This window comes from Trichomycterus rosablanca, chromosome 1, assembly GCF_030014385.1.
Source record: "Trichomycterus rosablanca isolate fTriRos1 chromosome 1, fTriRos1.hap1, whole genome shotgun sequence".
Classification (NCBI taxonomy): domain Eukaryota; kingdom Metazoa; phylum Chordata; class Actinopteri; order Siluriformes; family Trichomycteridae; genus Trichomycterus; species Trichomycterus rosablanca.
Genome location: NC_085988.1, coordinates 38,896,988 through 38,911,277, shown reverse-complemented (window position 1 = coordinate 38,911,277; position 14,290 = coordinate 38,896,988). Strand labels below are relative to the sequence as shown.

The 14,290-nt window shown below is 38.7% G+C and overlaps 1 protein-coding gene across 1 annotated transcript; it reads right to left on the bottom strand.

Moving 5' to 3' along the window:
- Nucleotides 1-3,584: 3,584 nt before the first annotated feature.
- Nucleotides 3,585-5,042, bottom strand: c1h11orf96 (chromosome 1 C11orf96 homolog). The gene has a single exon (XM_063002615.1). The coding sequence runs from the start codon at nucleotides 4,693-4,695 to the stop codon at nucleotides 4,330-4,332; it is 366 nt and encodes a 121-aa protein (XP_062858685.1). The 5' UTR covers nucleotides 4,696-5,042; the 3' UTR covers nucleotides 3,585-4,329.
- Nucleotides 5,043-14,290: the final 9,248 nt, after the last annotated feature.

Below are 14,290 nucleotides of genomic sequence, written 5' to 3'. Positions count from 1 at the left end.
TTGCTTATAAAAGTAGGCTAGCCATATGTAGCAGACTGAAGTATAATTCTTAAAACAAATAGGCAGCTTTATTTTCTAAGTTGATAAATAATTTGATTAAAAGTAAATCTAGAGCATAAGATTAACAATACACGTAAATAACTTATTTCTTTTACTTTTATCTGCATAGTTATTAGTGTTTCAAGTACCGATTTAAGCTTTTTTAATCTTTACTGATGTTTATAAGACTACAACAGCAAATAGTGCTTTGGGTCTGTTTGGCAAGCTAAAAGAGGCCTCATAAAAAAAGTTCCCCCTCTCTTCATGCTTTTACCCAAGATGGAAATGTTTTGCTGGCCTCTGCTGAAAGCATGGGTTGGATTTAGCTGCCCTAGTATGAGATGTTTTATTGTTATTTATGTATGGGTCAAACTTTAGCTTCTATGGCAAGTAAGATTGTTTAGCATTCAATGTTTAAAAATTAAAATACAACACAGTTAATATGTTAGATCTGGTGTATTAATAACTTGGATGATGGCATATTGAGAACTCCCAGTATGTGTCCCCAACCAACCACTTTAAGAGTGCTTTAAGAAAATCTGATTCATTCAGGATAAGAGATAAATAGGCTATCTTCTGTTTACTAGACTATGTCAGTATGTTCTTTTAAGTGAAATGTACGTAGTAGAAGGTTTTACTGGTGCAGTTGTAAGAAGAGTAAAATGCAAGAGGCTGGGAAGGAGCAAATAATAACATGCTTGAAGTTGTCTGTCTTTTAGTTTAAGCCCAAAACCCATGAGGGTTTTGCTCTGTGATGTACATGAATCTAGGTCAAGAACAAGTGGGTGCATCCTCAGTAAAACCAGTCAGATCTAGAACTGGCCGGATTGGCTAATCTAACAAAGTGAATGTGTGTGTTACCCAGTGATGGACCATGTTCAGTGTGTATTCCTATCTCTGTGTTACCAGACGTAACTAGGCTTAACATTACCCCATTTAGGACAACATTGTACAAAAAATGAAAAATTAAATACATACATTAAATACATTTTAATAAACACCACTTTCTCCAGATTTCACAAGAATCAACAAAATGCTGACAACCTTCATCAGTGGAAAACCAGACTGGACCAAGCAGTCTGGCAATTGACAAAGAAAAGCTATGACAAGGAAACCTTCCCCCTGAAGTGACTTAATTCTTATGAGGCAAACTGTCATTTAGAGAGATAGAGAGATCTGTGCATATGTGCCCCATCTGCCAGCCAAACTAGGAAGGGCAGAAGGATATAAGATGGGTGATTTTCAGTGAGAGAGGTTGACAGATCAACATGGTACTGCGCCTCCGTGCCCCCAACAGCCAGCCAAACTAGGGCTTGCAAAGGGACATGACTACTAACATGGAGTAGCTCTTAAACACCTGCCACTACGTTACAATACGTTACATGGAAATGCATGTAGTTGGTTAGTCTTTGTTAGCTATGTGCATATGTTACCTGTTAAAAATGGATCATTATAATATACTTTTTTAAATATTGTCCTATATAGGCTTGCTTAGGGTTTCTTAATAAGCAAACAAAACAAATCTGCTACCCATGATGGATGATTAAGTCTCCTCATCAATCAGCCTATACTGTCACAGCAGATGATTATCAAAGTCTGAGTCACTGCTGTTCTCATAAGATTCAGTCACATTGTTAACCCACTCAACAACATGGACTATGGTGTATTGGGCCTATGTATGCATGTGTCGTACATAGAGCATTTACTGAAATTACAATATTTTTGAAAACAATATTTAAAGAAAGTATAATTTTACCCTTTTGTATCTTCTGTTTTGATGAAGATTGTGACTTATGCCAAAGATTTTATGCCCAAGTAGGACTGAAGATATAGACTGAACAGCTTGATGAAGAATAACAAGTTACATAAATAAGAAAAGGGGCAGTGTGTTTTTTGGCATCATGAATATCTCTGTAATATTTCCTATTTGACATGAATCGGGCCGAGGTCTGCAGTAAAAGACGTGGGACAAAAGGTAGCGCCAGCTAAGCTGATAAAGAAGTGAAGTTGTATATGAATGAGGAATGGGAGGCGCTGTCTGTAAGAATGAAACTGAACATCGAGTTTGTTTTTCGGAACAATTTTGAGACATCATATTTCATCACCAAGGCAACAGTATAAAAGTAGGTTTCGGGCTATATCAGCTCACAGAGATGTTGGATCTACTGGTGGGACTTTGTTATGTTAAAATATTGCAGATTTTCACTTAGGCACATTCAGATATATGTGTACAGTAGTACATAGTAGTGTGATATAACAGAGACAGATGGTTTACTGTTTTATATGCTTTCAATCCATGCATGTTAAGAGACTTGTCATAGTATTCTGTTTAGCTGCAAAGCAAATACATGTTTTTGTATGTAATGTAACTGGATCAGTGGGCATTATGCTATTTTTAGCACTTTTCCGCACTGGTCACTCAAGGAAGAGATCAGCTTCTAGGCAAAGTGTTTGGCAAGAGTCTGTTGAAATCTGTTTTCAGATTAAGAATGAGACAAACATTCTATCTTATCTAGAAAAGTTTTGCTTATGGTTTCAAAAGCCATGATAGCTGCCTGTGAAAGGTCAAACTCAAGGGACTGCACAGAGCAATTCACCACAGTAACCTTTTTTTTAACTATACTGCATAAAGCAGAGCTGATATAAAAAAATAAAGCACAATGTTTGCATAAATGCAGAATTTTAAAACCACACAAACCCAAAATGGCTTGAGGCAGCCCTGTAGACGTAAATAGGAATGTAATACTGTTTTGGAAGGAGGAGGACTTTGGGATGCAGAATCAGAAAATCAAATGTATTTTAATTGTGTTTATAGCAAAATATTTTTGTTTTGTTGCATTACAAAACTTTAAAATTGTAATCCTACTATATTGACATTGTAACCTTGTAGTGCACTCATGTCTCAACTTATAGATACAGTATTATTTGTGATGTAATGATTAAAAATGATATAACTTACATGGGAAATTCAGTGTTAAACTAGCTAGATGTAATAAAAATATTTTAATGCAATGATTTCTTTTTCCTTTATGAAGCTGAAAATCCATTTGGTGCAATTTGGCCCATTTGGCCCCCAATTTGGCACAGTTTTACCCATTATGTACTACCTGTATTTGAGTGAAGTGCTGCAGTGTATTGTTTAATTACAAAGTTGGATTTGGAGTTCAGATAATGTATTACTGATTTAGGTACATTAAAAGCTAATTACACATTGTTTTAGTGTGACATCTGATAAACTCATACCAGAAAAACAAATGTGACAATGTCATTATTATTCTAGTGTCACTGCAGTGCTGGGATTGAGGTGTTCAGTGCCAAACCTTCTCTAGTCACTAAGGGTCTTATGGGTGTCCCTTTCCATTGATAAAGTGTACAGAGCAACATATGGGGTACAGCCAGTTATTGTTTAGTCTACCCACATTTGTATAGTTTATCTGTATAGTAGGTGTAGCTTATAAAATAATCAATAATAATATGTAATCGATAGGTGAACCTATATTTTTAAATATTCATATTTATTTCTAAATATACATTTATTAAAATACATATGAAATACGTTTACAATAAGAGTAAGCAAAAATATAAAGACATTATATATTTCAATTTCCTTTAAAATAGCAGTGTTGGCATTTCAAGTCCACATTGTCAACAAAACACATTTCTTGTTCCATTATATTGTTAATAAGATCAAGGTCTGAAACATTCACAAAAGAAATAATGTTTCAATCAGAGTTCAGTAATAAATTTGCTCTTTTTGCCAGTCTTAGGTAACATCATCATTTTAAAGGCTCCTGATGCGATTATGGTGATTATACCTGGATCTCCTTTTCCTTTAAGAATTTGACAGCTGATAAAAATCAGAGAATAAACATGATAAAGACGGACAGTGAAAAACTGTTCTGTAATTCTAAAGCAGGAATGCATGAAATTAACAGAAATCTGTCTTGTCATCTACAACAGTAATCATAGACACATCAGCACTTTGACACTTACAGCTAAAGAACCTCTTATGGCTGCAAGTCTTATACAGCTAGAATTGGAATATTTAGATTGTTAGAACTTGTTAAAATGCTACGGTTTATAAGTGTAAGCAATTTAGCCTGTCTGAGGTTTGACACAAATATGTGCGCATATGTAAATATGTAAGCAATGTAACAAGATTATAGATGCAAAATATACGACAGGAAAAGGTTATGTGCAATAAGCATGGCAAACTGAAAACCAGTCCAGTTAATCAGCCGTACAACAGACGAGGATCACATATAAAAAATAGATCACTCTCAGAGCAACTTATTGAGCTGAATCAGAGTCACTAGAATCCAGGCTAGCCTGTGTTGCTGAACTGGTCCTGCCGCTCTGTGAGGTTCCTGTATTTTGCAGGGTCTGTGTGCTCCTCCTCAGGCTCTCCAGTGACTGTAGAAAGGACCGTCTTGCTCTCTCCTCCTCCAGTGGTGAAGCTCCTTCCTCCTCCACTTCTGCGATCTCCGCAAAGGTCACTGGCTGGGTCTTGAAGCGAGCCTCTCGTGGTCGCTTGGGGCGGCTGCGACCCCGTGCTGGACCTTTGGGTACGGGAAGCTGCTGTGGGAACTCCTCCATGGCCATGACATGAGCTGGAAGCAATGGAAAAGCTGCAATCTCTGCTGGACGTACAGACATTGCTGGAGATGACAAACGCTGAGTGTTTGTCCCTTGGCGCTCAGTAGTTACTTTCTCTTCTCTCCCCTTTTCGCTTTTTAAAACAGATTCCAGCTCGGACTTTTTTATCCTTGTGTCTTGTCTCTCCAAAAGAGTACAAATGTACTCACAGTCTGTAGCACTGCACAAATGTCAACACAATCCAAAGTCTTGTCCTTATTTGGTGATGATGGATTTTCAGTCCACAAAGCCTTCTTTTTGGCAATGGACAAGCTAGTGCGTCAGAAGTCCTTGGATTCTAGGCCTTGTTCAGCAGCACACTGCGATTCACAGAGATTGGTTATGTATTGCCAGTGTCTCTGTATCTGGGTTCTTTCTGCGTGAGCAGCTACACATCTAGCTCAGGCTTTTATAGCTGCCTACTCCCTCCACATCCCTCCACTCACTGCAGGTCCCTCCCACACTCTGTGAGCGGTCATTCTACCAGTTACCATACCAGGCCTCCTGATTCAACCCCCTTAAATAAATGCTTGCTACAGGACAGCTGAAGGGGAGGAGAAGGGGAAGACACCATGCTTACAGACATGACCACACATACATACACAAGAAGTTTGTATATTTTATGAAAACAGAGCAAACACTGTGCACGTTGTATGTGTATGGTCACTTTCCATTTTGTGTATTCATTTATTACCATGATTATGCTAGTAATATTATTTAAAGTGTTAAAGAAAGTATTCATTCTGATAGTAAAATGATATTCTTGGCATAACTTGAATATATATTCATTATTTCTTAATATATTCCATCCTGATTTGTGTTTGCAGTGGGACTGGTGCCACCTGAAAATACTGGGTAGGAATATACTCATAAATGTTGCCAATAAAAACAGAAAGCACTAGTTTGTGAACTGTCTTTTACATGCATCCAACTACAAACAGGACACAGAAGAACTAGCTAGTGTTTTTCTTATCAACTATTGATTTTTGCAACAAATTTCAAAAAAGTTAGGACAGGGGGAACATAGGGTAGGTCTGTAGAGTGACTAAAATTTACCTGTTTTTAATTTTCCCTACAGGTAATGTTTTTATGATTAGGTATAAAAGGATCATAACTAAATGCTAAGTTGTTTACAAGCAAGCATGGACATTCACTACTTTGCAAAAAAACCTGCATAAAATAGTGTTACAGTTTAAGAACAACCTTGTAGTGCATTTAAGGATTTAAGAATCAATAACATTATTAAAAGATTCAAAGAATCGTACGAATTATCTGAGTGTCTTTCAGGTGATACTGCATTAAAAACCGACATGCTTCTGTAAAGGTTATAGCTACACTGGATAAACTTCAATAAATGTATTTCTGGCCGCTCAGGTGGCGCAGCGGTACACACGCTGTTCACCAGAGCTGAGATCTCGAATACATCGTATCGAATCTCAGCTCTGCCTTGCTGGCTGAGGATGAGCGGCCACACGAACAACGATTGGCCTTTTGTTCAGATAGGGGAGGGATTAAGCCAGATGGGGACTCTCTCTCAGACTAGTGCGATTACGACCTCTGCTGGCTGGTTGGTGACGCCTGCACAGAGATGGGAAAGGAGTGCGGTAGAGGGTGTGGCTCTCCGTACACAGCGTTGTACTGCACTGCACTCGTCAAGTGTAGGTGATAAGATGTTCGATTGCTGTGCACGTGTCGGAGGGGGCGTGGAGCAGCCTCGTCCTACCCAATCAGGAGCAGGGACCAGCATTACTGAGAGGATGATTGACGGGCAGAAATTGGATGAGCTAAAGTGGGAGAAAATAAATAAATGTATTTCTTTGCTGCATCAACAAATGCTAGCTAATACGAAAGCCATATACAGTGTATCACAAAAGTGAGTACACCCCTCACATTTTTGCAGATATTTAAGTATATCTTTTCATGGGACAACACTGACAAAATGACACTTTCACACAATGAAAAGTAGTCTGTGTGCAGCTTATATAACAGTGTAAATTTATTCTTCCCTCAAAATAACTCAATATACAGCCATTAATGTCTAAACCACCGGCAACAAAAGTGAGTACACCCCTAAGAGACTACACCCCTAAATGTCCAAATTGAGCACTGCTTGTCATTTTCCCTCCAAAATGTCATGTGATTTGTTAGTGTTACTAGGTCTCAGGTGTGCATAGGGAGCAGGTGTGTTCAATTTAGTAGTACAGCTCTCACACTCTCTCATACTGGTCACTGAAAGTTCCAACATGGCACCTCATGGCAAAGAACTCTCTGAGGATCTTAAAAGACGAATTGTTGCGCTACATGAAGATGGCCAAGGCTACAAGAAGATTGCCAACACCCTGAAACTGAGCTGCAGCACAGTGGCCAAGATCATCCAGCGTTTTAAAAGAGCAGGGTCCACTCAGAACAGACCTCGCGTTGGTCGTCCAAAGAAGCTGAGTGCACGTGCTCAGCGTCACATCCAACTGCTGTCTTTGAAAGATAGGCACAGGAGTGCGGTCAGCATTGCTGCAGAGATTGAAAAGGTGGGGGGTCAGCCTGTCAGTGCTCAGACCATACGCCGCACACTACATCAAATTGGTCTGCATGGCTGTCACCCCAGAAGGAAGCCTTTTCTGAAGTGTCTACACAAGAAAGCCCGCAAACAGTTTGCTGAAGACATGTCAACAAAGGACATGGATTACCGGAACCATGTCCTATGGTCTGATGAGACCAAGATTAATTTGTTTGGTTCAGATGGTCTCAAGCATGTGTGGCGGCAATCAGGTGAGGAGTACAAAGAAAAGTGTGTCATGCCTACAGTCAAGCATGGTGGTGGGAATGCCATGGTCTGGGGCTGCATGAGTGCAGCAGGTGTTGGGGAGTTACATTTCATTGAGGGACACATGAACTCCAATATGTACTGTGAAATACTGAAGCAGAGCATGATCCCCTCCCTCTGGAAACTGGGTCGCAGGGCAGTGTTCCAGCATGATAATGACCCCAAACACACCTCTAAGATGACCACTGCTTTATTGAAGAGGCTGAGGGTAAAGGTGATGGACTGGCCAAGCATGTCTCCAGACCTAAACCCAATAGAACATCTTTGGGGCATCCTCAAGCGGAAGGTGGAGGAGCGCAAAGTCTCGAATATCCGCCAGCTCCGTGATGTCGTCATGGAGGAGTGGAAAAGCATTCCAGTGGCAACCTGTGAAGCTCTGGTAAACTCCATGCCCAGGAGAGTTAAGGCAGTTCTGGAAAATAATGGTGGCCACACAAAATATTGACACTTCAGGAACTTTCACTAAGGGGTGTACTCACTTTTGTTGCCGGTGGTTTAGACATTAATGGCTGTATATTGAGTTATTTTGAGGGAAGAATAAATTTACACTGTTATATAAGCTGCACACAGACTACTTTTCATTGTGTGAAAGTGTCATTTTGTCAGTGTTGTCCCATGAAAAGATATACTTAAATATCTGCAGAAATGTGAGGGGTGTACTCACTTTTGTGATACACTGTATATACAATATCCAGAAGTATTGCTGAACTTCATTTGAGATGAACTGATACAAAGTTTTGCCAAGTGCTTTAATCTGACAAGTCTATGTTTCAAATTAAAAAAAGCCAGCTTAATTTTTGTGTATTTGGGTACCAACATTGGTAACTTGCACATCTGTTAAAGCACCAGTAATGCTAAGAAGTACATACACATTTTGGAGCAACATATGCTACCACCTTTTTTTTTAGGGACATTACTGCTTGATACAGCAAGACATAGGCAAGCCACATTTTGCATGTAGTAGTCTTGCATGTAGGTGTAATCTTACCTTCAGTTACTGTCTTTGTGTCCTTGTTGCATAACAAAAGTTTTTAATAAAAAACTTTATAGTGAAAGAAAACCAGACTTTCATTTTAAAGGTCTTTTAAAAATGTGTTGAGACCATTGTGTCATAAAAAAGACCCCAAATAAATGTTGTAATCTAGTGACAAAGATCACTTTGTTTTGACTGGTTTATCATGGTATGTTTGTTTGTTTGTGTATTAAGAATTTAACGTCATGTTTTACACTTTGGTTACATTCATGACAGGAACGGTAGCTACTCATTACACAAGATTCATCAGTTCACAAGGTTATATTGAACACAGTCATGGACAGTTTTGGATTTCCAATTTACCTCACTTGCATGTTTTTGGACAGTGGGAGGAAACCGGAGCACCCGGAGTAAACCCACGCAGACACGGGGAGAACATGCAAACTCCACACAGAAAGGACCCGGACCGCCCCATCTGGGGATCAAACCCAGGACCTTCTTGCTGTGAGGCGACAGTGATACCCACTTAGCCACCAGGCCCATCATGGTATGTAGTGTGAATCAAATAATTGTACAAAGCATTGCAAAATTTTATTTTTAAAATTTTATTAAAAAAAAAGGTTTTCAAACGGTTTACATTTTATATATGCAATAAATGCAATACAAAGATTGATTAGTATTTTTTCAGCTAAATAGTTAAAAAATAATATTTATATTACTATGTGGTTGCACTGCCTGACATTTTCCAAGTACAATAAAATTTAAAATCAACCAAATGTAATACATTGAGCAGAATATTTTACATATGGAAAGCATATAATTAACTGAAATAAGAATGTATTGATTATTAAACTGTATTACAGTTTAAATCACTTATAAAATTCATTTTACAAATGTTAATATTGTCTCACAATTAGAAGTGTTCCTTTCATCACTGGCTATCTTTGCCCTGCCCTGTGTACATTACTGCTATAATAACCTCTGACAGGACTGTGGCATTATGCACGTACATCTATGGTGTGCCCCCAAATGCAGACAAGCAGGATGACGTGAGGCACTAAAGCTACATGCGTTTCATCATGCGATCTGAGAAGGAGCTCAAAAAAGCAAAGGGGATGTCACCCTGATGAAAACCCACCCACCCAGTTCTGCCGGCTTTCCATACTCCACAGGGTCATGGGTTGTCGGTAAGTTGTGTTTTCATGAGTGAGAACTGTGTTATTTTTAGTGGGCATTTGTCACTCATTGTCACACTCTTGCTTATTTTATCCAGCAAGCACTAAACTAGATAGTATACGTGCCATGACACCATGTAACACTTGACAGAAGCTATTCAGGCTATGTGCACAGCAAATTAGATTTATGGCTTGGCTTGCAACATGGACACTGGATATCTTTCATAGGTTCATTTTCATCTAATTCTACCAGCACATTGTTTTTACTTTACAGAATGCTGTCTCTAAATGGATTGTGGTGGGATGTTGGGATACCTTCAAGAGGTTAATCTTGTAATTACATTTACATTAGTTTTTTGAAGAATAAAAAGAAGATCTACTTCTCAGTGTCCGGAACCTCCTTGATTAAATTAAATATACTCGACTTCATCTTGGTGTTCACTCACTCACTCACTCACTCACTTCTGCGTAGTTCTGCTGGAGCCTATCCCAGCTTTTTATTGGGTGCAAGGCACACAGTAACACCCTGGACGAGGCGCCAGTCCATTGCAGGGCAGACACACACACACACACACACACACAAACACACAAACACACACAACCCCCCCCCCCCCCCCCCCCCCACACCCACAACCACCCACAATTTGTACCCCTAAACCCAGTGTTTACCTTAAACTCAACTTGTTTTGCAATTGTATTTCAGTGTTTTTATATTATATGTGTGTTATTATTAATGTTTAAGTGTCAAAAACAACCCCATTATTTTACATGACCCTAAAATATATGCAGTTCCATGGGACCATGAACGCATTAACAGGTTTCCCATACATCCTTATGGAAAAAAAAATGTTAAACTTAACGCATTTTAAACTCAATGCCACTACCAGAACCAATTGACGGTCGAGTTTCAAGGTACCACTGTATACTTAAATACTTTTACTTTGGTAATTATGTCCACACTTGTACAGAACATTCTGCACTCACTTGAGAGAGAGAAGGGCTGTAGTGTGCCAGAACTGAATAAGGAGGTTAACAGTAGGTTGAAGGATTGTTGATTGTTGGATTCATTTTGTTTATATTAATCTGGTGTCGAGGTCATAGGATTGCCTGAAACAGCTTTCAGTATGAACACTCCTGCTTAGCTCTGAACTGGTTATCCCAGAGTTAATGACTCTGGCAATACATTAATTCATTGTCTGTTTTACCACAGCTTTATCATGGTCAGGGTCAGGGTCACGGTGGGTCTGATTCATTAGACGAAAAGCAGGACACACCCCAGACAAGACACCAGTATATTACAGGGCAGGCAAACATATTTACACACTCACACCTAGGGTAATTTTCAGTTGCTACAACTGGCCTAACTGCATGTCTTTGGGAGGAAACCAGTGCAGACACGGCAAGAACATGCAAACTCAACACAGAAAGGACTCTGGCCACCCACCCTGGAAATCAAACTCAGGCCAATATTGCTGTGAGGCAACAGCACTGCCCACTATGCCACCATGGTCTGAGCAGTGAAGTTATAACAGATAAACACATTCTGTATAAACAGAATGACACAGACTATAACATTTGCTATAAACTTTTGTTTAATCTATTCAGATAACATTGTCAAACATATAAAATGAACATAGCATTTTGAACACATTGGTCACATTTTGCAGTGTTTTTGTTTCATTAATTCTAGAGATTTTGCAGGTGTTTTGTTGTTGCCTTTAGGTTTTCTCTTAATTCGATGAGTTTTTCTGTGTTTGGTCTTTCTTGAGCCACACGTATGGCTGAGCTGGTCAACAAGAGAATGCGTGAGGCGCTGCAATAAACAGTTGTTGTTAAACTACATTTTAAACTATGTAGGAATAAGAGATGCTTTGAACAATAAAGCCAAAAGGTAAACATGTACTAGTACAGGCGATGCTGCATATTGAAACAATTGGAACATCTCGCTTTTAGAGAGGTCATTAGCCAAAAGATTCACATGGGTATTTTTGAGTGTTATGCTTTATTAGTTAAGATTTAATTTATTATGTGCAAATTATCATTAATATGGAATCAACCAATGAAAATGAAACATTATATCAACAGCCCATTAAACATTTATAGAAAACCCAAACAGACCAGATTTAAATGTCTGAGAACATTTTCCTATTTATGGGACACGAAAACTAGGTGATAGTTTGTGGCATCATGTATTTCAAGAGAAAAAAAAAGTTAATAACAGAACAGTGGTCCAGTGTGCAAGCTGTGGAGAACACATGGTGAACTGTTTGCAATGCTGAGTTCAGAAGCTGGGGGGGGTTACTCTCCTCACAAACAGGAAACCTGGTAGTGTTGTGGGTGTGTATGTTCTTGGGGGTGTTGGTCCTTTAGGACACAGACATACCTTGTGAGTTCCAAAGTTACATTTACAGCACTGTAAACATGTATTATACTATGCAAATAATCAAAATTATACAATTTTTACAGAATTGTAATATTTATTTATACTGTCAAACTACACTAGCATTTAAAATGGCATTGATGACAAAGAATGTTTTACTAAGTTACAGGTTTCTGTTCTTATTTTGGTTCCAGCCTGCACAGTATTAATGGGCCAAAGGTGGCAGGGTGGGTGGAAACAGAAGAGTACAAGTCTGATGCAACAACACAAACCAGAGTCAGCCAGATGTAACCTGAATAGAGCTCATTTAAAGCAATCATGCAGACTTTAACAACAGAAGAGACAGAGGTGAAACAAATATTCAACCACATTGGTTAATATACAACCCCAAATTAGAAAAAGTTGGGACAGTATGGAAAATGCAAATAAATAAAATGCAGAGATTCTTACATTTACTTTTACTTTTATTTCATTGCAGACAGTTTGAACCTGAGATGTTTCATGTTGTGTATGATCAACTTAATTTTTAATTTGTTAATATACCTCCATTCCTGCATTTCCGGCCTGCAACACAATTAAAAAAGTCGGGATGGGTAATTTTAGGGCAAGTAATGAGGTAAAAAAAAAAATGATGTAATGATGTAATAAAAAATAATGATACTAAATAATTATGTACTTTCTAACAGGTTGTAATCATGATTTGATACAAAAACAGTATCCACGAAAGTCTTTGAGAAGTAAAGACAGAAGGCAGATGTCCTCCAGTTTGTCAACAAATGTGTGAGAAAATTATTAAAATAAAAACAATGTTCCTCAAAAATTATTGGAAGGAATTAGCAAAATCCCCCCTCTACAGTACATAATATCATTGAACAGTTCAAAAACTTTGGAGGAATTGACCTCTGATCCCTAAAAAGACAGTGCATTAAGAACGTTCATTCATCAATAGCTGATATAACCACAAGGGCAAGGGATACTTTTGCAAAACTTTTGTCAAGCACTACAATACAGAGTTACATTAACAAATGCCACTTAAAACTTTACTGTGCAAAATAAGAAGCCTTATGTTAACCATGACCAGAAGTGACATCAAGTTCTCTGTGCTCAGAGGTATCTGGGATGGACCATCACACTGTGGAAACGTGTATTGTGGTCAGATGAATCAGCATTTCAGATCTTTTCGGAAGAAATGGACGCTGTGTGCTCCGGACCAAAAAACATCCAGACTGTTAGTACAGCAGCAGGCTGTGTTAAGTGACAAGTAGTCATCTGATGACACCATATTCTGACCCTGAGTCTGGACCACAGTCATGATACAACCTGATCCACTGCAAAACTAGAGCAGAAACTGAAACGACCATAGGGATCCTCTAGGCCAGGTTCCCGTGCCTGCTGGGGGTTAGGGTCACCCCAGAGGGAGCATGTAACATTATAATGGCATGTGTGGTATTGCACAACACTGCCATCATCAGAGAAAAACAACACCCTGCCATAACCTTAAAGAGGAACATCACCTCCATGTAGCTGACCACAGAGATGGTAGAGTTGTATATTAATCTGATTTAATAACTGCTACATCCCTGCACTTTCACCCATCTGTCATATAACAAATACATTTTGTTAAAAAAGTACAATTTAATTCAGTTTTATGATTTATTTATTTCCCATGAATAAATATACAAATACCAATGACAATATTTTATTATTATTTTAAGAATACATTAATTTTTAAAACCCACAACACATACAGTGGGGCCAAAAAGTATTTAGTCAGCCACTGATTGTGCAAGTTCTCCTACTTAGAAAGATGAGAGAGGTCTGTAATTTTCATCATAGGTACACTTCAACTATGAGAGACAAAATGAGAAAAAAATATCCAGGAAATCACATTGTAGGATTTTTAAAGAATTTATTTGTAAATTATGGTGGAAAATAAGTATTTGGTCAATAACAAAAGTTCAACTCAATACTTTGTAACATAACCTGTGTTGGCAATGACAGAGGTCAAACGTTTCCTGTAAGTCTTCACCAGGTTTGCACACACTGTAGCTGGTATTTTGGCCCATTCCTCCATGCAGATCTCCTCTAGAGCAGTGATGTTTTGGGGCTGTCGCTGGGCAACACGGACTTTCAACTCCCTCCACAAATTTTCTATGGGGTTGAGGTCTGGAGACTGGCTAGGCCACTCCAGGACCTTGAAATGCTTTTTACGGAGCCACTCCTTTGTTGCCCGAGCGGTGTGTTTGGGATCATTGTCATGCTGGAAG